The sequence below is a fragment of the Podarcis erhardii genome, assembly GCF_964252035.2.
Source record: "Podarcis erhardii genome assembly, chromosome: 6".
In the NCBI taxonomy this organism is placed as follows: domain Eukaryota; kingdom Metazoa; phylum Chordata; class Lepidosauria; order Squamata; family Lacertidae; genus Podarcis; species Podarcis erhardii.
Genome location: NC_138510.1, coordinates 51,445,361 through 51,466,088, shown reverse-complemented (window position 1 = coordinate 51,466,088; position 20,728 = coordinate 51,445,361). Strand labels below are relative to the sequence as shown.

Here is a 20,728-nt window from a genome sequence, read left to right as displayed (position 1 = left end):
CGGCTGCACAAAGGCCGAGGCACGCCAGGGCGGTTCTTAGCCGCAGCTTCAGCAGGCAACCCCGCGGGCGGCATTGGAGCGGACTGGATGCCCACTTTCCCCGCCAGCTCTCCTCCGCTTCGCTTCCCTACTGCTGCTGCTGCTGCTCTGCTCCTCCCTCTCGCCAACTCCCATGCCCGGCATCTGTCCCTCGAGTTCAGCGATGCCCTTTCCGTTGGCACAGCTGAGCTTAGCGCTGCTGCTGCTGCTGCTGACTCTGGTGCCCATCCCAGGACTGGCAGGGCCAGTGACCACGTGCGATGCCAACGGGAGCCTGTACTATGTTGGGGAGTGGTATTTCCTGGACAGTGACCACTGCACCCAGTGCGAGTGCACAGCGGAGGGGCCCGCCTGCGCCCGCACGGACTGCACCGCTCTGCCACCTGCCTGCATTCACGTCAGCCACTACCCCAGCGACTGCTGCCCACGCTGCGAAAGGGTTGGCTGTGAGCACCGTGGACAAGTGTATGAGCTGGGGCAGCATTTCCAGGTAAGGCATTCAAGGGAGAATTAGGCAAAGGGGTGGCATGAGAAGGAATCTAGAGTGAGGTGGGCAGGGATGAATAGGTGATGGATGGGCAAAGTGAGGATATTCAAAAGCAGGAGAAAAAGCGAACGCTCCTGAAAAAGAATCTCAAGCAGTCCCTTCTGTTTCTTAAATCTTGTTCTGAAAGGGAGGCCTAGGCAGGAGAGTAAGAGACTGGAAGCAGGAACGCTGTGTCTTTATAGTTTGTTCATTACTGGCTGAAGCAAAAGAAAATACAAACAAAACTAATAAATTGCATTTTTCCAAAGTGGGCGAGAAGCACCAAATCAAAAGTGCTCTATGAAGCTGGAGGTGCTCTTAAGATGTTCCCATAAAACCAATAATTCAGAAGGCAATTTTATTGGCTGTAGTACCTAGCTGAGCATCCTTTGACTAATTGAATTTCATTTTCATCCATTTCTTAGGCCTGACATTGACCTGTTCAGACCTTGCTTCTGGCTATTGTCTGTTGCTGCCAAAAATGTGTGTAGTTTATTTTAGGACTTGAGTCAGACCAAACAATCTCTAGCATGGCTGACTTGGACAATTGAGGGTGGGTTCGGAAAGGAGTATTTTTGGCACTACGCCTGCACTAGCCGAAGGGAGTCAAATTCTGGCCCTGAGGCTGCAGGTGGAAGATCAAAGCCCTCCATTCCTGGGCTCCATGCCTCTTTGGATAGCATGAATTGAGTGTTTGCAAAAAATAAGTGTATTGATGAAGAAAGGACCAGTTGCTACATATAGTCAAAGAATGGGCATTGGGGTTCTTCCTAGGTGAATTATCCGTTAGCTAAACACCAAATTATTGTGTGTCTGTTTGATGACTTATCTCTTGGCCTGTCCCATTTACCCAAACACAAAATTCTATTGAAAGGTACACAGAAAGTAAATGCTTTCTGCAAAGCCATATTGAGCCATAATTTCCCCCCAAATAATAACTTTATTATGGCCAACCAAAATATCATATAATAGCAAGCAAGCTTTTGATTATCCAGAACCATTTAGCTGGGGCCTAACTTGCCCTAAAATACTTTGCTCAGTCAAAGCTTCTCAGTTCTTTACTAGGGATGGCCATTTTGCTCTAGGTCCAGAACATCTGGGTGGTGGATACAATAATATAGGGCTGCTTCCCAGCACCTCCTGGAACTAGGTTATCTTGCATTTGCCTACAAGCAAGACAAGTGCTGTAGACCTAGAGAGAGAAAAGTCCTGTAATTAGGAAGGGTAAACACTTTCCTTTGTACTGCAGGTTTGTAGTAAGAACAAGATATCAACTTGCCAGTGAAGTTGTGCAATCTCCTTCCCTGGAGTTATAAAGATGATCATGGACAATTACATCATTAAGATATGATTTTTGGTGTTAAATGTTGATGCCATCTTCCAGCTTTGTTGTTTTAAAGTATTGTGACGAGTGATCTAGAACAAGTGACCAATGTTTTTATTTGCAACCACTTGAACTTCAGTGGAGCCCAGTCTTTATCATCACCCACCCTGAAGGTGTGAAATCAGACAACCAATCTATTAGTTCAGGAGGGAGGGAATTTGACAGAAGGTAGAATCTTGGACCTTTCCCCTTAGGGCAGAGAACAAAAGCATGTGGCTTGGCTAGAATTACCTCATGTTTTGCAAGTGAGAAGGCAATGAGAGGTGAGGTGCTGAAAATGACTTCAGTATCCTTTGCTGGATATTTTAAGGAGGAGCTTGATTGGTTAATGGGTTCCAAAACACATTCATGGGCCTTTTTAACATATTGGGATCCTTGATGGTTCTGTGCTACTGGGGACAATCTCTCACTCACTCACAGTTTTCTCTATTCAACATTTTCTTATGACCAGTCAATTTTCCCAGTGGCCAGCCACATGATTATTTGAGAGTAATCTTGAGTTGACCAGAGCTGACAAGATACACAAAGTCAAGGGAGATTGGGACAGAAGCTTTTCATCCCTCATTATCTATCAATTCTTGATTGATAGTGCCATCTGATGGTATAATCCCAGTACTGCCATGGCTATGCATTCAGTTTGGAATGCTTCTTCACACATTACAAAAAAAGGAAGATGATGGGCCTTATATTTCTTTTGGGATCACCCCCTCCCCTGAAGCTTAAAGCACAGATACAGGTAAGCAAAGATGCAGCCAGGAGCCTAATCCAATTAAGTATCTGAGGCATGAGTTTCCCACCTGCTTGCATACACACATCTCTTTTTGCAAGTTACAGACAGAAGACATGACTAATTCATTCTGGAACTGCAAAATCCAGTCAATTCTGCAACCTGGTGGTGTGGGGTGGATGGGTAACCTATTTCTCTCAGCCTAATTTCATTAGGAGGAAAAGGGGGAGGGAAACAGGGTAGCAGACGAGGTGCCCTACCCACTTTGACTCTGGACCAGCACACCACTGGCATGCAATTCTGAACAGATTCCCAAGGGAATGCAATTCTCAGAAAAGAATAAGCTTCTGCACCACTGATGCAAAATAGTTCTGGAGCTGCATCATCATCATCATAACCGTGTGCTGTCCACGTAAAGCTGCCTTGCTCTATTGACCAATATTTGTCTCTCACAGCCCTCAGAGTGTGAGCAGTGTACCTGTGACCTAGATGGCATCGCTCGTTGCCTAGTGGCAGACTGCGCCCCTCCGCCCTGTGTCAATCCAGTCTACGAGAAGGGCCACTGCTGCCCCACCTGTGAGGACGGTGAGAAAGACACACCTTCACAGCAAGGGACAAGTGTTCCACTTCAAGCTGTCCAGAAGGGGGAGAGAACTTTGTCTCCCTCGCTGTTCAGGGCCCCTGTCCTACTGGAGCAGGGAAGTGAGAGGAATTGGGCCAAGCTGACCAGACACAAGGTTGCTTAACTGAACAGGAAGCCTCCTACTTAGAAATGATGGTGGGACACCTGGTAGCCCCCACCTCATCTTGAAGGATTTGGCAGGTGTTTGGCCCTAGTGTTAGAAGAGGGGCTCCCCCCAAAATGAAAAATGTCCTCCTGGTACAAAAGCAGCCTGTAGCACAGAACCTGTGGACGAACAGGCACTAGGTGAGCTCCCGGTAGAGGATAGGGGTGCAAGGCTGGAGTAATAATAATTTATAATTTTATTATTTATACCCCGCCCATCTGGCTGGGTTGCCCCCACCTACACATGTACTCTTAAACTGCTTGCCATTTCTGCTTCTAAAAGTCATGATGAGACTTCTGCAAACAATGGCAGACTCTAATACATGGACATGTCTCTCCACAGGGCCCAACTGCTACGTGGATGGGAGCCAGCAACATGTAATTCCTGCTGGGGAGAGCATATGGGTGGGGCCCTGCACCCGTTGCCGCTGTCATGATGGCCAGGACGCCGGTTACTGGGAAGGAAACCGCTTAGCTAAATGTGAGCGGCTACGGGGATGCCGGGCTACAGGTGCACATCACACCTGAGCTGCTCCAAACACCAAACAATTCCTGGGCCAGCCATTCTTCAGCACCTGCAAGGCTTCTGCTTACCCAGACAAGCCCTAGTGTGCCCTTACACCCAGCCCTGGCCCAACTCCTTCAACCATACACATAAGCAATTGCCAGTCGCAGACCCCTTTCCAGATCTACCCCCTTTCCCTTGACAATGTCTAGAGTTATTACACAGGGGAGTAGCTCATATGAGAAAGCCCATTTTATTTAGGATGGGTGGGCAACCTGTGGCCATTCAGATATAGTTGGACTCCCAGCTCCCATCAGCTGTAGCCAGCGTGGCTAATGGTTAGGAATAATTTAGCCACATCTTGAGAGCTAGAGGTTCCCCATATGATTTAGGGAATCACCCACCAACCACCACCACATTCCCACTCCAGCTTCAACTAAACATAGCATCTTTTGCTACTATTTAACAGTTTTTCTCTGTGTGTGAGCATCAATAAAAGAACCTTGTAGAATAGTTCTCTCGTCTTCTGGGCTGAGTAACTACGCCCAGAGTTTCCTGGGCCAGAAAACCCAGTCCCTGCTTTAAACAAACATGTTGGGGAAGCACAATGAGGTGCCATTCATTTGGAAACTAATTTAATTCTTAATTTTGTACCTTGCCAAGATAGATTGCATAAACCTGCAGTGTTGCCTCTATCCACAGACCCCACCTGAATCCCATAGGCAAGGAGTCTCCCAAGTTTTGAAACTTTATTGAATACAAAAGTCTGATCGTAGTGACCAGTGCTGCATTCACCATAGGCTTGAAAAGGGATCAAAACATTCAAATGTACAAAAGTCACCAACACCTGGGCTGTGCAACACGCTGGTGCCTGGCTTCAAGCCTGGCCCAGCTGCCATCCCAAAGTGGACCGGCGCAGGAGATTCTACCTGCCAGGCACCATAACCAGAGATGAGGGACACCAGCAGCTTCCTAGCTCCAGGAATTAGGCACACGGCCACCATGTGTCATGAGCAGACGGTCGGACCCAGGGGCCTGGCCTCAGGTGGTGGCAGATGGCAGCTTGACAAAGAGGGCACGATGAGTGGTCAACGGCAGGTTGCCTGGCAGATGGCGGGAAGGTTGATTGGTGAGTGAGGGTTGGTATGGGGTAAGTGGGTTGGAGGTGAGAGGTAGGGGACAGGCAGCAAGAAGCCAACTTCACCTTCCTCTGTTCTGTAGCCATGGCCATAGGCCCATCGGTGCCTGTAAAAAAGAGGAGCTAGCCCACACCAGAGAGTAGGCCGAACCATGCCATTTTGATTCCACCCTTGCTGAGAAATGAAGCACACACTGCCCAACCAATATTCCCCATTCACAGACAGAAGAGCAAACACTGCTAGGAAGAATGACCTGTTGTCCCTTGACAGACAGGCTACCTGTCACACTAACCCAGGAAGCACTCAAGTATTCTAATGAGGGTTTTGTATAAAACACCCCTGTGTTACTGGAGCCAGAAGTGACACCCAGGGCCCAGCAGGGGGACAGCACCAAGCCATGAATGGAGGTGGGCAGTGGCCAGGCCCATGAGAGCTTCTCCTTTGGAAGAGCTTCTCCTCAGCTGGGCACGAGTGAACCACCTGGACACCTTGTGAGCTGGCATTTGTCGTAAGGCCAGGCCACCCCCTGGAAGGAAGGCTCAAACGGCACTCTTGCACACTGAGAGGAAAGGAAAACAACTACCTGTACTGTACTTCCGGGATCCTTAAGGGATGCCGCTTTGTGAAAAGTTCTGGGAGAGGATAGGGAGGTTCAAGAACCTGCACAAGGTTTCTCTGCTCTCAGTGCCTTCCAGCCAGGAGTGGGGCTTGGCTGTGCCCAGGACCCCTAAGCGCTGCGCCAGGCACCATGACACACTCACACTTCCTCCCCAACCTGTGAAGGGCACTGTGGAGAACTGACTAGTGATCAGGAGGTGGGCTTCAGCCAAAGGCTGGGGCAAGGCGAAGGTGTAGTCTTGGCCTTTCCCGCATCCCCACAAAGGAGGCAGACAGCTCCTCCAAGCCAGGACACAGTCCTCTGAACCAGTCAGGGCTGGGATCCGCACAGCTCCTCATGCATGGGCCATGGGCAGAGCCAGGCAGCAAAGGGTCAGCCCCGAGGGGGGCGTGGTGGTGGGCGGCCAATCTCCACGGTTACATTGGTGTACATGGGACGACGAACCACCTCCACCAGGCGGTACTGAAGCGAGCCAATGCCATCGCGTTTCATGGTCACCTTGGTATTCTGGATTTTGGTGAACCTGCCAGGAGAACCAGAGAGAAAGTCATCTTACACATGAAAGTAGGCAGTTAGGTTAATTCAAGTTAAACCTACAAGCCATTCCTTGATGAATGGAATAGAGCAGGCTTCCTCAACCTCGGCCCTCCAGATGTTTCGAGACTACAATTCCCATCATCCCTGACCACTGGTCCTGCTAGCTAGGGATCATGGGAGTTGTAGGCCAAAAACATCTGTAGGGCTGAGTTTGAGGAAGCCTGGAATAGAGAGTCTAATGACAGCTCAGGCCACTTGGAAGGATTTTGGGAAGAGCCTTATGTGGCATTATCCATGCACAATAAAGCAATTTCTTATGTCAGATTTCCAGCATACAAAGCACTGGGACTTCCGAAATGAAATTGTGTTTTCTGAACACATGAATGGACAATCACCATGCACAGCCCTTCCAGGTTGAAAGTCCCAAGTAACAGAGTGAGCTTCTCCACCCAGAGCTCAGCTGTAAAACAACAGTCCCTGTCAAATGATATAGCAAGGTTGCAAAGTGTGATGGCGTCATAGGATCCTGGAGGGCCATGGATGGTGACTGCATTTAGTTCTCATGATAGGTGATTACTACCACCACACAACCTTCTCAAGTGGAATGTCAGGGTCTCATGAAATAAGGTTTAGTGTATTGCTCTGAAACCATGCCAGCTGTGGCTTTTCTCTGGTTCCAGACAATAAATGTTAGGGCACAGGACAGGAATCCCTTTCTCTTTCCTTGCCTAGAACTAGCAGAACATAGATTTAACCAAACACACCTGGTGCATGGTTGGGACTCTGATTCATGTCTGTGTCTCTTAGAAGAGGCAGAGAGTGGAATTAAAACTGGGGGTAGATCAGAAAGAGAGGAATGCACACGCAGTAATAGAAAACACTCTCTGGGGGAAGGCTAAGGACTTGTAGGCTATCTTGGTTTGTTTCATGGACATTCTACAGGGAGGCAAACAAATGTGGCCCCTCTCTCCTCACGAGGTGTAGAGTAGTATGCTATAAAAGGGAAGATGTGTCTGGAAGACTATATTCCATTGGAAATCAGGCTTGAAAGCCATTATGTGCCCAGAGAAATGGTGCAGAAATTTTGTGGGAGCTTTCTATCTCCTTATGTAGCTTGCAATGGACTAGGTAGGGAGCTCTCACCGCTGGGGATTGGGCTCGTTGTGTCGGTCACGCTCGTGCTTGATCATGCGGTAGCGCCCAATGCGGGCATCAGGACGTGACACTTTCATGCCATTAAGCGAGATCCTGTGTAAAGAAAAAGTGCAGCTCAAAGACCAGCAGACAGGTTGGGGGCAAACTCTAAATAAAACTGGAGTTAGTCCTCACCCTCCAGTTCTCAGCACCCCCAACCCCTTCTGGCTTTCAGAGTATTGGCTCCCCAGGCCTTCTATTTGGCCCTGCCTGTTATGTGCTGTGGAATACCTACCTGCCTATGTCCTCCTCTCTCAGATTTGGGAGCATTGTTATAGGAAAGGCAGGTGTTGCATATTGCCACCTGCCATTTGCACAGCTACCCCACCCCAGAAGAGAATGCTGTTCCCTGCCACTCAGCACATTCCCAGGAGACACCACACGGAAAAACAGACTACATGGCTACTACAACCAACTTGCAGAGAACAAGTTCTGGCTAGGCTTGGCCCAGCCTCTCACGCACCGGTTAAAGATGTCGTCATCTTCCCCACCCCAGCCCCAGTACTCGTTAGGGAAGCCATTGATCTTCAGAAACTGTGTCTTGCTCAGGCCAGAGACACCTCCGAAGTAGCCAGAGTATGGCAGCCTGCAGAGGACAAGCAGGAGAGATGGGAATCAGTCAAGCCACGAATGGGTTCAGGAGCACAGAACCTGGGTGGTCCAAGCTACACCTGACACAGTCTAAATCCCAGTTTCCAAATCAGCCATGTGATGTCACCCATTGCTCCCACTGCATCAGGTCTCTCCTAAATCCTTCCCATTTCCCTTCTCCTTAGCTGGAATACAGGGTTCCATTTTATACACACTGTACCTCCTCCATCTCCTTTTGCCATCTTTGGCAGGTAAGAATATAGGCAACACAGAACATTCACGTGGGGATCCTGTCTGCTTGTTTACATCACCTTCATATAGGTTTTGCAAGCGCCTATTCCATAATGTAGTATCACAAGGACTTTCCTGGAGCATTTCATCTAGTCATATAAGAGGCAGCAAAGTTTAAATTAAGGGTGTGCACCAAACAGAAGATTCAGTTTGGACCTTGAGTCAGTACTTCAGAAAACAACATGCCTCAGTCCCAAGTGCTTCTGAGTCTGAGTTGGGGAAAAACAAGATTTCATTTCCCCTCGTTCACTATTGGGTTGTTGTTTTTTAAGCTACACCTTTCCCCTTTTTTACAGTGGATAAAATCTGCAGGCACATTTGCCACTCCACAACGGATTCAGCCAGCCAAATAGTTCCAGGGTGGGGCTTTTTTCTGTCAGGTACCTTTGAAATTTTATGGTTATTTTTCTAAGGAAACTTTTCCCCCTCCCCCACTATTGGATGAAAATTGCAGGCATCAGAGTCTCCAAGAAAGATGAATCCTGTCAAATTTCTGAATGATAGCTTCATTGGTTTTCCCACAATGACAGCCTTCACAGTTTGGGGATGAGTAAAAAGTGTCCACTTAAACTTCCCATGTCTTTTGAGGGCAATTGTTCGGAAACCAGACACAAAAGAGGTTTCCCTAGGTATGAAACTTGCCAATGGCAGACAAATCGGTTCAACTTTTGTGAACTAGGGACTTTTAAAGTTAATCTTGGGAGGCAGGGGACAGAACTAAAAAGGATTTCCTTTCCTCCTCACAAAGCACTGGGGTTGAAGACTCCAGGTGAACTCATTCCCTCTGGTTACAAGCTTGACCTGTCAGTCACATCACAGCAGAATCCCGCCCCCCTTACCATGGCATTTGTTCTCCTTCAGCCGTTCCACACCCCTTGTGTTTTCCTTATACACTAAGGTTAGCTACATTAGTTTTGCTTTCAGCAGACAATTGTCAGAGTTGTCACGGTGCCATGAGGCACTTTGGGAACGCCCCACTTTGTCTCTGGATCCTTGAAGAGGTTCCATTTTGTCTCAGACAATCCCAGAATCCCTGCAAAGCACCCTGCTTTGGCTTGGGATTCATCCAAAGCCGTTGTATATCCCCACTTTTAAGTACAAAACCCCTGCAAATTATGAAGAAATGTGACATGGTAGTCTTAAGAATGGGGGAGGTTCCTGTACTGCAATCTAGATAAGAAACACATTTCACAGCTTGCAGGTCCCCACAATGTCCAAGCCACACAGAATGAGAGCACATAAGTTATGTGTGCAATAAAGTCATATATTCCTCCTTCAATTTTGCCTCTGACACTCTGAACATTTTCAAGGGGCCACTGGCATTTCAAAAAAGATCAAAGTGCACAAACTCACCGGAAGCCAAACTTATCCATGGCAACAGCAAAGTGCCGGGGTTGGTCATAACAGCGATAGAGATTCCGGTCATCCATGGGCACCAGGTCAACATCGCTGAAGATGAAGCAGTCATAGCTCTCATCATCTCGAAGGGCTTCTAGGAAGCCCACATTCAACAGCTTAGCTCGGTTAAAGGTGTCTTCACCAAACTGTACGGAAAGATAATGAAGGACAGGATCCCATCAACTGCCACAACCCTTTTACTCTTACCTGATGCATCTGGCTGACCTCTCTCTTGTTACATTTCATTGTGAATAACATTCTACTGTTTTCCTATTTTTTTCTAGAACTGTTATACAGTGGTACCTCGCAAGACGAATGCCTCGTAAGACGAAAAACTCGCAAGACGAAAGAGTTTTTCGTTTTTTGAGTTGCTTCGCAAGACAAATTTCCCTATGGGCTTGCTTCGCAAGACGAAAATGTCTTGCAAGTTTGTTTCCTTTGTCTTGCAAGTTTGTTTCCTTTTTCTTAAAACCGTGCATTCAGGGGGTGCAGTTGCGACTTGACTTCGAGGAGCAACTCATAGCACACGGTGTGGTAGCCTTTTTTGAGGTTTTTGAAGACTTTGGTGATTTTTGAAGCTTTTCCAAAGTCCGTGCTTCGCAAGACGAAAAAATCGCAAGATGAAAAAACTCGCAGAACGAATTAATTTCGTCTTGCGAGGTACCACTGTATCTCCCTTTATAGATCTTGCAAAGTCCCACCAACTGTATTGCAGATTTATTGTCATGTCAGAGAGCAGGCCTGATTTTTTTTTAAACAAGAAGCAAGTGAGAAGCATCTACGTCACATTCCACACTTACCATAGGTGCAAAGTTCATGGTGCATTGTAAGGCCCACACTCAACTTCCCCCACAAAGCAGGAAGCCTTTGCTTCCACTCAGAACAGAGAGGCATATATTCATGAAAACTAACATACCGCTTTCCCTAATCAGGTTCCTCTCAAGGGAACCGGATGGCACTATGTTCTAAACCCAACCATCTTGCTCTCTTCCGCATCAGTGGTGCCATTAGGACAGAACTTTGGGTCAGATATCCAGGCCCTACTCCTTCTGCTTTGGAGCACAGCAGGGCTGGAACACCATATTTTGAAGTAATGCACATTGCCATCTGAAGGGGATGCCCATGAGACCATTCAGTCCAGAATACTCAATAACCCAACTGCACCACTGCTTCACATTATCATTCTCTACGCACCTGGTTAATTATATAGATGCCGTAAGACACCTTCTGGCGCCGTAGAATCGGGTGCAGGTAGTGCAGCCAGTACTTGAGGTGGTGCTCCCGGTGCCGGAACGGAATGAGGATGGCCACCTTCTGGCGAGGCACACAGTCTGGGGGAGAATACTTGCCGCCCTCCCGCACATCTGGGTTTTCCCGTTGCACCCGCTCCATGCTCATGGGAGTGCTGAACTCGATAAGGAGCCGGCCCACTGCAGGAGAAAGGACTCCATTATCTATGCATCAGCCACAGCCTCTTGACTTACACAAACAGCTCATGTCCCTTTCACCAGCCAAGTTGGTGGGGCACTGCCCAGAAAAAATCAGCAAAGAAACCTAAATACCGAAACATGTATCAAGCATAGAGACAGCAAACAGTCAAAGCAGAGTTAACCTGAATACCCAGCTAAGTGATTCAGAGTTAACAGGAAAGGTTGTTGCTTGTTGCAGATTGCATTGTTTAATAAAAGTTTTAGCCCCAGTTAAATATCAATACAGTCATACCTTGAGTTAAAGTAGCTTCGGGATGAGTATTTTCGGGTTGCGCGCTGCAGCGACCCGGAAGTAACGGAGCCCATTATTCCCAGGTTTTGCCACTCGCACATGCGCAGACAGTCAAAATGACATCACGCGCATGCGCTGAAGTGGCGAATCACGACCCGCGCACGCGTAGACGTGGGTTGCGTTCACTTCAGGATGCGAACAGGGCTCCGGAATGGATCCCGTTCACATCCAGAGGTACCACTGTACCAAAGCTTATGCTTCAACTCTTTATTCACCTGTCAGGAATAAGGGTATTAAGTTCTCTATGCCTTAAATGTTTTGCCCCCTAGGGTGAGGAGATGGTCTACTTTGGTCTTCACTAACCAGGTGCTTTCCAGATGTTTTTGTGCTACGTTTCATCAGCCGCAGCCATGTTGTAGTCCAATACATTTGGAGGGCATCAGGTGAGTGAAAGCTGGTCTACTTCATGCATTCATTCAAAGAGATCAGCATAAGAAGGAGCTAACCCTTGTAGCCCCTACTAAGCCGTGTCTGTGCAGAAGCTGAGCCCTTTCCCCAATTACTTGTAGCCCACTTGCAGAAAGGCACCAGCTAGGTACAGTGGGGCTGGGAAAGAGACAAGGAGTTGCCATGGCAAAAAAGGAAATAAAAAAATCCGCTATCTGATCACTGTAAATATACTAAGAACACTATTCAGTTTGCCAGCTTTCAACAAATACTGTCCACATATTCCCAACTGTTTTTCCACTGCAGGATTGGCTCCAATGGTAGAGGCTATTGGAGCCTATGATTTGCAATACCATGTCTGTTCTGCAGATTCCTAGATCTTCTAGTTCCTTTTATCAGGAGCCAAAGCCACTTGACATATTTGCATTGACAGGGAAACAGCAGGTGGCAAGCAGGGCACAAATAAACCCAATAACTGCAATACAGTTTCCCCACTAAAGGGCCTTCTGTAGGACACGGCATGAGGCAGACAGAGCTCATCTGTAATCTTACCTAGGCCAGGAGGCATCTCTGGGCAAGGTGGTAAGGGCTTCTCGGTGACAGTGCTGTTCATACTGACGGACTTCACACTCGGGGCCAGGAGCTCAGGGCCCAGAGGCCCGGTGGTCCCGTTAGGCCGAGAGACGTTGACGTAGGGCAGAGTGCGGGAGGAGTTGCGCATATTGAAGCGGCTGAAAAAGTCCAGGCGCTGGGCATAGACATCAAAGTAGAGGATCATGATGATGAGGAAGTGCAGTAAACATAAGAGCAGCACAGCTTTGCAGATCCTCTCCAGGGTCACTCCCACCAGCAATCTGCTCATCTTCTGGGCACAGGCCAGCCAGCATCAGGGGGGCACAGTGTAGGGGGCTCTGGCCCAGGCACCAAGCCTGTTTGGGAAAGATGGAGGGGTCAGCAAATACACCTTCCCTACCAGCAGCACTCACCAAACACTCTCATAAGAGCACAGTGTGTTAAAGGCAAGCAAGTACTACCCCTTCTGTCTTCCCCACAAATTTTGGGCATGTTTCATGGGGAAAGGGTGACCATCCTCTCACTCCCATCACCCACAACCTGCAGAATGACTATGCATGCTTACACTATGGCATTGATTCCAGTCTAAGTAGATGAGCTTTTTCAATCTAATAACTCTCCTGACATTCTATCTCCCCCTATAAAGAAATGTTGGCAAATGGGCAAGAAGCAGCCCAGCCAAAAAAACAAAAACAAAAGAGATGAAGGGCTGGCACTCAACAAGGGGTTATTAAGAAGGAAGGAGAGGGCTTTCCACTTGCCAGCACTGATATCCTCCTGCCCTTAACATCAGAAATGAAAGAAGGGCAGATGTCCCTTGAGCTTTGGGGAGGGCAGACACAGGAATCAAGAGGGGAATGATCCAAGTTAGGCACTGCATCCCTTTCCAGGGATCAGGGCCTGTCTTATCTCTCCAACAGCAACTCAGATACCAGCTCTGAAACTAGACCTTTACCACACCAGACCAGCACCCCCTACACCCCCTTTTCTGTATTCAATTATCCTTTGCTCCCTCAAAGACCTACATCCTGCACACACAGACATGACAGATAACACAGATCAATCACCCATCATCACACCTCTTATCAGAAAAAGGCACCAGTTCCACAGCATTTGGAAGGGAACAATTCTTAACAGGAGCTTTATTTAAGAGGGGCTGTTCCACTTTCACTTTGAAATCCTGCCATCCCATGCTGGAGTTCCTTTTGTGTGTGTGTGGAGGGGATAAAAAAAGGCAAGCTGGATCTAAGACACAATTGCACACATGTGAAGAGTATCTGATCTTATCCTTATCAGCAGGATCTCCCCCCCCCCATCTGTGAAAACGAATTTGTAGGATAATAGCAGAAAGCAGGCAGAAAGAACAGAACGCAGAGCAGGGCTGCACTCCTAGCCCCAATTATCTGAGTAAGCCCCACTGTGTTTAATAGGACTTACTTCTGAATAGAAGGACACGTGAGGCGCTGTGGTCTAAACCACTGACCCTAGGGCTTGCCAATCGGAAGGTCGGCAGTTTGAATCCCCACAACGGGGTGAGCTCCCGTTGTTCAGTTCCAGCTCCTATAGGCTGTTGAAAGCACATCAAAGTGCAAGTAGATAAATAGGTACTGCTCCGGCAGGAAGGTAAACGACTTTCCCTACGCTGCTCTGGTTTTGCCAGAAGCGGCTTAGTCATGCTGGCCACATGACCTGGAAGCTGTCTGCAGACAAACACTGGCTCCCTCGGCCTATAGAGTGAGATGAGCGCTGCAACCCCAGAGTTGTACACGACTGGACCTAATGGTCAATGGTACCTTTACTTCTGAATAGGAATGGTTAGGATGGCACTCTCAGGATTCCCAAGGAGTCTAAGGTCTAAATAGAGAAGTAAATTTTCTGGAAATATTGAAGCCATGATTTAAAAACCCAGGGTTTTTTCCACCACTACCTCAAAACAGACATTTCTGGGGACCCTGAAACATTTGCAATACTTTTTTAATGCACTATGCAGATTGAGGGGTGTTAGGGGAGGAGGAGTACCTCTGGCAGGGGACTTGTAAAGCTCTTTCTGGGAAAGTTTGTCCACATTTGGTTCCCACCCTGCACTCAGCTCTCACCTGTGGCTCCTATAGGCTGTCAGAATGTGACAGTGGCACACTCCAGGAAATGGCTTCAACTGGCTGGCTATACCAGGTGAGGGTAGCCAATGGATCTCAAATCCTTAGTAAGTTAAGGACTTTCCCTGTATGCAAAGACAGGCTCCAATATGTTCAGCAGAAGAGACCAATAGTGGGCCAAATGGTCAAGAAGGCTGTAAGGAACCTAGCATCTCTTTGGTTCTACCAGTTTATGAGGAGCAGGCAAAACACTATACAGAGAGAATAAATCATCAACATTATAGCAAGACAAAGAATATTATTGTCTCCTCCAGACCTCCAGTGTCAAGCAGACATAAAGCACTCAGTTCCATAAAAAGAACTGAGAGGGGAAAAGAGGGTGACTGCTCCGGCAGGAAGGTAAACGACTTTCCTTACGCTCAATGGATACTACATGGAATTTAATCAGTCTCATTTTCAGAGTTATTGCCATCAGTTTCCGCTTCTTAATATCTGTCATCATATTTATCAGAGACTTCGAAAACCTCTACTTTCTCCACTCGCACCCACAGTCCTTTGAGGCCCAGGCAAGAGCACAGAAACAAACCCAACAACTGTGCCAACAAGAGGAAGCCCACAAGCAAAGTAACTGAATCTTTCACATGTCAATTGCAGTGCCTCACAGAGGTAGCAATGCAACTTGCTTTTGCATTTGAGAATTGTGCTTTCAGTGTGCAACTCATGACCTGCTTATTCTAAGTGTACAGGAATAATATTGTAAGGATCTTGTACTGTACAAAGTCTTACATAAAAGTCTTCCTATTATGAAGTTTTTAGAAATCATTTTGGGGAGTAAAACTCTATCCACCATTCCAAAAGAAAATGTTTCATAAGCCTATTTTTTCACTTTAGGGGGCAGGGTAAGGCTTTTTGGTGTGGAACTGTGTATCCCCTCCAAATATTTTTGTTTTCCTGCTTAGACCTTCACAATCCCTGTGAGGGAAAAGTGCAGGGTATAAATATATCATCATCATCATCTCAAGTTACTGTGCATGAAATATCAGCTTAAAAATAATAATAAACCTGCTCCTTTAATTCATTCTAGCTGTTTGAAATGTTAGGAAGTACTGAACATGGGACTGTGTGTAAGTACGGTAGGTTTTGTTAGAACAGGGGTGGAGAACTTTTGGCCCTTCTGATGTTGCTGAAATACAACACCCATCATCCCTGTCCACTGTCCATTTCTGCGCTGGGGCTGATGGGTAGTTCAGAAACATCTGGAGGGCCAGGGGTTCTGCATCCCTGTGTTAGAAGAAGAATAAAGTCTCTATAACAATAGATTTATTTATTTGGAGTCTTACCTTATGCCAAAGTCAAACATTTCACTGCACTCACTGCCACTGATGGAAGGAAATAGGAGTTTTCAAGTAACTACTTCAGGCACCAGGACAAAGCATCTGGCTCTCAGCTTAATACAGAGGAAAGTTATAATAAGCTGTTTCATTCAAGCAAATGCCCGGGCTAATCACAAAGCATTTAGCACGTCAGACAGCTGCATATTCAGTACATTCACCCACATACCTTAATCCCATAAAATCTCTTTCATCCTTTGTGACTGAAACAGCAGACTTTCTGCCTTACTACTGCACTATAGAGTTCTATGACCCTCACAAAAAGGGAAGAAGCCAATAACTCTCTCCTTACATGGGGAGGCAGTGAATAACAGAATCATAGAATTGTAGAGTTGGAAGGGACCACGAGGATCATCTATTCTAGTCCAACCACCTGCAATGGAATCTTTCACCCAACATGGGGCTTGAACCCTTGACTATGACCCTGAGATTATGAGTCTCATGCTCTTTTAATTGAGCTGTCAGAATAAATTTTTGGTGGTGGGTGTGGGAGTAGTCACTCTTTCCAAAATATGTATGCACAAGAAAATACTCCTGTATTCATTTTACAACAACCAGTTGATCATCACTACTTCCTTCTGCCTCCAAATTCACAATGACTGTGGGCAGTGTCCAACGCTCCTGTTCCACTGGTACAAAAGACCTTGTGCTAATGGAATGGAACCTCCTCTCCCATTCAGCTCCACATACACTCTCAGCTCTGGAGGATTGGGGAACCCTCTGGAGAAGATTTTGGGGGAACACCAGGGGTAGGAGAAGAAACAGAAGTGCCACTGTTGTCAGCAGGACTCTGTTGATGCTGCTTTGGATGCAACCCTAACGGATAGGAATCTTCACTTCATCCAGGTCTAGATCACACAACCAACAGATTAAATTGTAACACTCTTCCTAAAGATCTATCATCTGACCTGAAGGTTTGGAGCAAGGTTGAATGCTTTCCAATGGGGAAAAATGCACCCACAAAGTAATGTAAATGTCAGGGAAAGCATGGATTTCTCCCAAACACCCACATTTCTATGTGCAGGGAGTTTTTATATCAGCTGTGAGCTAGGGGTTGAAAAGAGTTGAACTAAAATGACAGTGTTCACCCTGGCACACAAACCACAGCTTTTCACAACTTCTGAAATACATGCTGGGACATTATATGGGGGATAGAACAGAAGTCTTGAGTCCTGGATCTTTTGCACTAGGTCCTAGATCTCTTACCCCCCTCTCTCTTTTTTTCAAAACCATTTTGCTTGCAGGCTAGCTTTCCCTTTGAAAGGGAGCCTAAATTTACACCTACACATGAACGGAAATTAACATATGCAAATATATATCATGGGCATGTGCCCTGAGTATTTTAAGGTCCTAGTAATGCCCCTAAGTATGTTTATTGTGAATGCAGCAGAGTGGGGAAAGGATTTATAAGGCACTCTCATTTAATTTTAACCTTGCATGTCCCAAACACCCTACTTACTTGCTCCAGGACACAGTGAGGAAAGTGCAATGAGAGGAACAATATAAACATCTGAGCTGAAGCAACAATTCCCATTCCAGAGATTCACACATCTCACCTGCCACTACGGCACACCCAACAAAGCATACACTAAGGAGAGCTCAAGAGCAGAAGACAACATAGCCAGGGGCATTCTGATGGTTCAGGGAATGAATGAAGCCCCGTACAAATTTGCAGCTTCCTTGCCAAACCAACTGACACCAGCACCACTGCTGTATATGGGTCATGCTCCAAGCAGAAGCGGGCTGCAGGGCACATCACACTGGTCTCAGGGCCATGTAGCTTCCTAACAGTTCGCAATGGGCCGGGTGCACTTGCTCTACTCCAACCACATTGCAGAGCTGGAATCTCAAAAGTAGCCATTTCTCAGAACGTGTGCCAGGACAGCATCCCAGTGCCTTGCTGAGTCTGCTGGATGAATAACCTCACCAGAGTTTGCTCTATTCGTGGTGAAGATAACAAGGCCTTGCTTAAATGGAAGGGTGTGGGGAACCTCAGAGGTAGTTTTAAGGTAGCGCAGCCAGTTTGGCCGCACTAGGCACTGGCACCACAGGGGGGCACCACAACAGTGATGTAGAATGGGGCATGAGAGGGGGGAACCAAAGTTTAGCATCACACAGGGTGCCACTGAAATTTGGGGATCCAAAGTCTGCCACTGGGAACCTGAAGATTAAGAAAACCAGTCCAGACACATCCTTGTTCACAATAAGATGGCTCCTCTTAAGGAACAAAATATCTCAAAACAGAATATGTGGATACACATTGGCATCCTAGAACCACTATGTTTTACCTGTCAACCAGATGTCTCTTGTCCTAAAGCAGCCCTTGTCAACATAGCACCCTCCAAAGTTTTGAACTATAACTCCCAAACAGCCCTAGATGGCACATGCTAGCTGGGCCTGGTAAAGTTGTAGTCCATCATGTAATTCCTTCAAAATTATGGCTTTGCTGCACTCTGGCTAGTGGAGTGGGTGCCAAAGGAATATAATTATCTCCTCCCAGGAGCTTTGCTGGTCCCCGAGTTCATCCTCAGATACTTCCTTTGCCAACCTACATCCACTGCATTCAAGAAAACCCCTGGCCTCCTCTCACAGAAGAGGATGAGAAACAGAGGCAGAAGTCAGAAACTGCTTAAGTGACAACTTGGCTTGTGTGTCAGAGACAGCTCATCTCTGGGGCAAGAAAGACTATTTGTGAAGCTAGTACACATTGCAGGAGCCCATTAGCCACCATCTTATTCCTAGGATATTATCTACAGCAGCCTCTTAAATGAGATGGCATCCCAGGTCTGCCTGTGTTTTCCCTCACAGGAGTCTCTCCATTCCTTTCCCCTCGATTAAGTATGTAGCTGGATATCCCATTGTACAAACAGAGTGCAGGCAAGCTGTGCAAAATACAAGTTAGCAAAGCTGGAGAGATGGGCTTTTGCAATGTTAACAATCCACTAATGGAGCCAGACTGCAGCTGGGCTGCTCCTTGGCTGTGAATAATTTATCTGGAAATTCAGTCTTGTCTTCTGCCTGATGATCACCAGAGAGCAGACACCAATGTTTATACAATTTGTGGGCATTAAAAAATATCCAGGTTTTAACTGGAGTCAGAAAACATAGTCTCGGGTCAATAATGTTCCTTGCTGACCTGACTTGGCATAAGCATCCCTAACAGTTACCTGTTTTGGAAAGTTACCTATCTACCTATCTGTGAAAACAGGAAAGTGAAACATTCGTAAATGGTGCCTGCAGGAAGGCACAGGCAGCACAGAGCCCCCTGCTTCCCAGGCACACACATTTCTAGGCTATATATAGTGCTAGCCCCTAGTCCCATATGGGCTCCCAAGGGGCAACAAAACCAGTTGGCTGAAGAGAAGCCCATGGGGAAGCTCTGGGAAAGGTAAGTGGATGCCAGCCAAGGGTTGCTGTTGTGTGTGTGTTTATTCCTCTCTTCTTCTTTTTTTGCAAAACTGATCCAAAAGACAGCAACAAGGCCATTCTGTTCCACACAGAGCACACAGCCTGGTAAACATATACAAGCTCCATTATTTTCCGCCTGGGCTGCCTTGGCTGTGAGGCCCCTCGTTCCTAAAAGCAGCTGCCCCTTCCCTTTTCCTAAGAGAAAGGCTACATTGTTTCTCCACGGATCCCCCTGCCTGGAACAGGAAATCCCCCGTCTTGTCAGGAACCTCAAACGGGTAGAAGAACCTCAAAAGTGATCCGGCCCAGAGGCGGAGGGGCTGAGAACAAGCTTGTGCAGCAGGTGCCAGAGCGCCCCCCTCCCCAATTCCCAGGCGGCCCAGACACAGCCCCAGCCTTTCTCTGCTCGAAGAAGCGCCTTGGGGATTGTGCAGGAGCCATCTTGGGGGAGGGGGAGCGAGGCTGGCTGGGGGAGGGGCTCAAGTGCCAGCATCCTAGAGATACGCGCAGACAGCCAGCCAGCCAGAGGCACACCTTTACTCTGGCCCACGTACCTGCTTGTAAACAGACATCCGTGCACAACTGTTATCTAGAGACACGCATCTACGCTGCACACCACCGAGAACGCGAGAGCATCCATCCGCGCCTCTCGACACACCTATGCCCAAGCCCATCGGTCCACACAATGCCCAGTTTGCCCAGGAGTGGCTGATCAGACGAAACATGGCTGAGGTGCCGGAGGAAGCGCCCCGCCTGGGGATGCGCCCCTGAGCCCCGGAGGTGGGTGCAGGGGATGGAGGCGCCGAGAGGAGCCGTGTGAGGAAGACCTGCGGGGAACACACCCAGCCCCTTCTCCACAACAAAAGGAGGCTGGCGGCCGCAAAGGCAGGGTCTCTCTCTCCGCCCGCCCGCCCGCCCGCGATGGGTGCAGCCCCTCTGGGCTCCCCGCGCCCGAGCAGCGGACTCCCTCCCCGGCTCGGCCCCGCTCGCTCCAGCTCACCGCCTGCCCGTTCCCGGCCGCGCCGTGCGCTCGTGGTGCCGCTGTCTCTCGGCGCCCGGGCCGGGCGGCTCAGGGGACGGCGCGGCGGCTCCCCCGGCCCCAGCCCAGCCCGGCCCGGCCTCAGAGCGGGCGGCTGCCCGGCCAGCTGCAACAGCGGCTCCTGCGCCCCATCCCGGGCAGCACAGCGGAGCCCAGGCAGGACGATGAGCGGCGCCCACACCCGGGAGCGGATCAGGCCTGCTTGGGCGCGCCGGCAGCTCCGCCTCCTGCGCGCTCAGCGCCGCCCCGGCCAGCTCCGGCCAGCCAGTCCCAGCCAGCCCGCTCCCCGGGCCGCCGTCTCCGCCGCCGCCGCCG

General features: G+C 48.3%; 2 protein-coding genes across 4 annotated transcripts; one reads left to right on the top strand and one right to left on the bottom strand.

Annotated features, from left to right (window-relative positions):
- The first annotated feature begins 5 nt into the window (after positions 1 to 5).
- LOC309343738 (von Willebrand factor C domain-containing protein 2-like) lies at positions 6 to 4,481 on the top strand. The gene is made up of 3 exons (XM_081865604.1): positions 6 to 529; positions 3,132 to 3,261; positions 3,807 to 4,481. Exons 1-3 carry the CDS (start codon positions 173 to 175, stop codon positions 3,989 to 3,991), a joined length of 672 nt encoding a protein of 223 aa, XP_081721730.1. The 5' UTR covers positions 6 to 172; the 3' UTR covers positions 3,992 to 4,481.
- A 217-nt stretch (positions 4,482 to 4,698) lies between these two features.
- On the bottom strand, positions 4,699 to 20,616 carry B4GALT2 (beta-1,4-galactosyltransferase 2). Of its 3 annotated transcripts, none has more exons than XM_081865567.1 (7): positions 20,375 to 20,610; positions 12,459 to 12,835; positions 10,932 to 11,167; positions 9,693 to 9,883; positions 7,921 to 8,043; positions 7,407 to 7,511; positions 4,699 to 6,249 (listed from the first exon to the last, which is right to left on the bottom strand). In XM_081865567.1, the coding sequence occupies exons 2-7, from the start codon at positions 12,766 to 12,768 to the stop codon at positions 6,099 to 6,101; spliced, it is 1,116 nt and encodes a 371-aa protein (XP_081721693.1). In that variant the 5' UTR covers positions 12,769 to 12,835; positions 20,375 to 20,610; the 3' UTR covers positions 4,699 to 6,098. The 3 variants fall into 3 exon arrangements, with proteins under 3 accessions (XP_081721693.1, XP_081721694.1, XP_081721695.1); XM_081865568.1 differs by lacking the exon at positions 20,375 to 20,610 and adding an exon at positions 19,929 to 20,115; XM_081865569.1 differs by lacking the exon at positions 7,921 to 8,043 and having other exon boundaries at positions 20,375 to 20,616.
- Between the last annotated feature and the right edge of the window lie 112 nt (positions 20,617 to 20,728).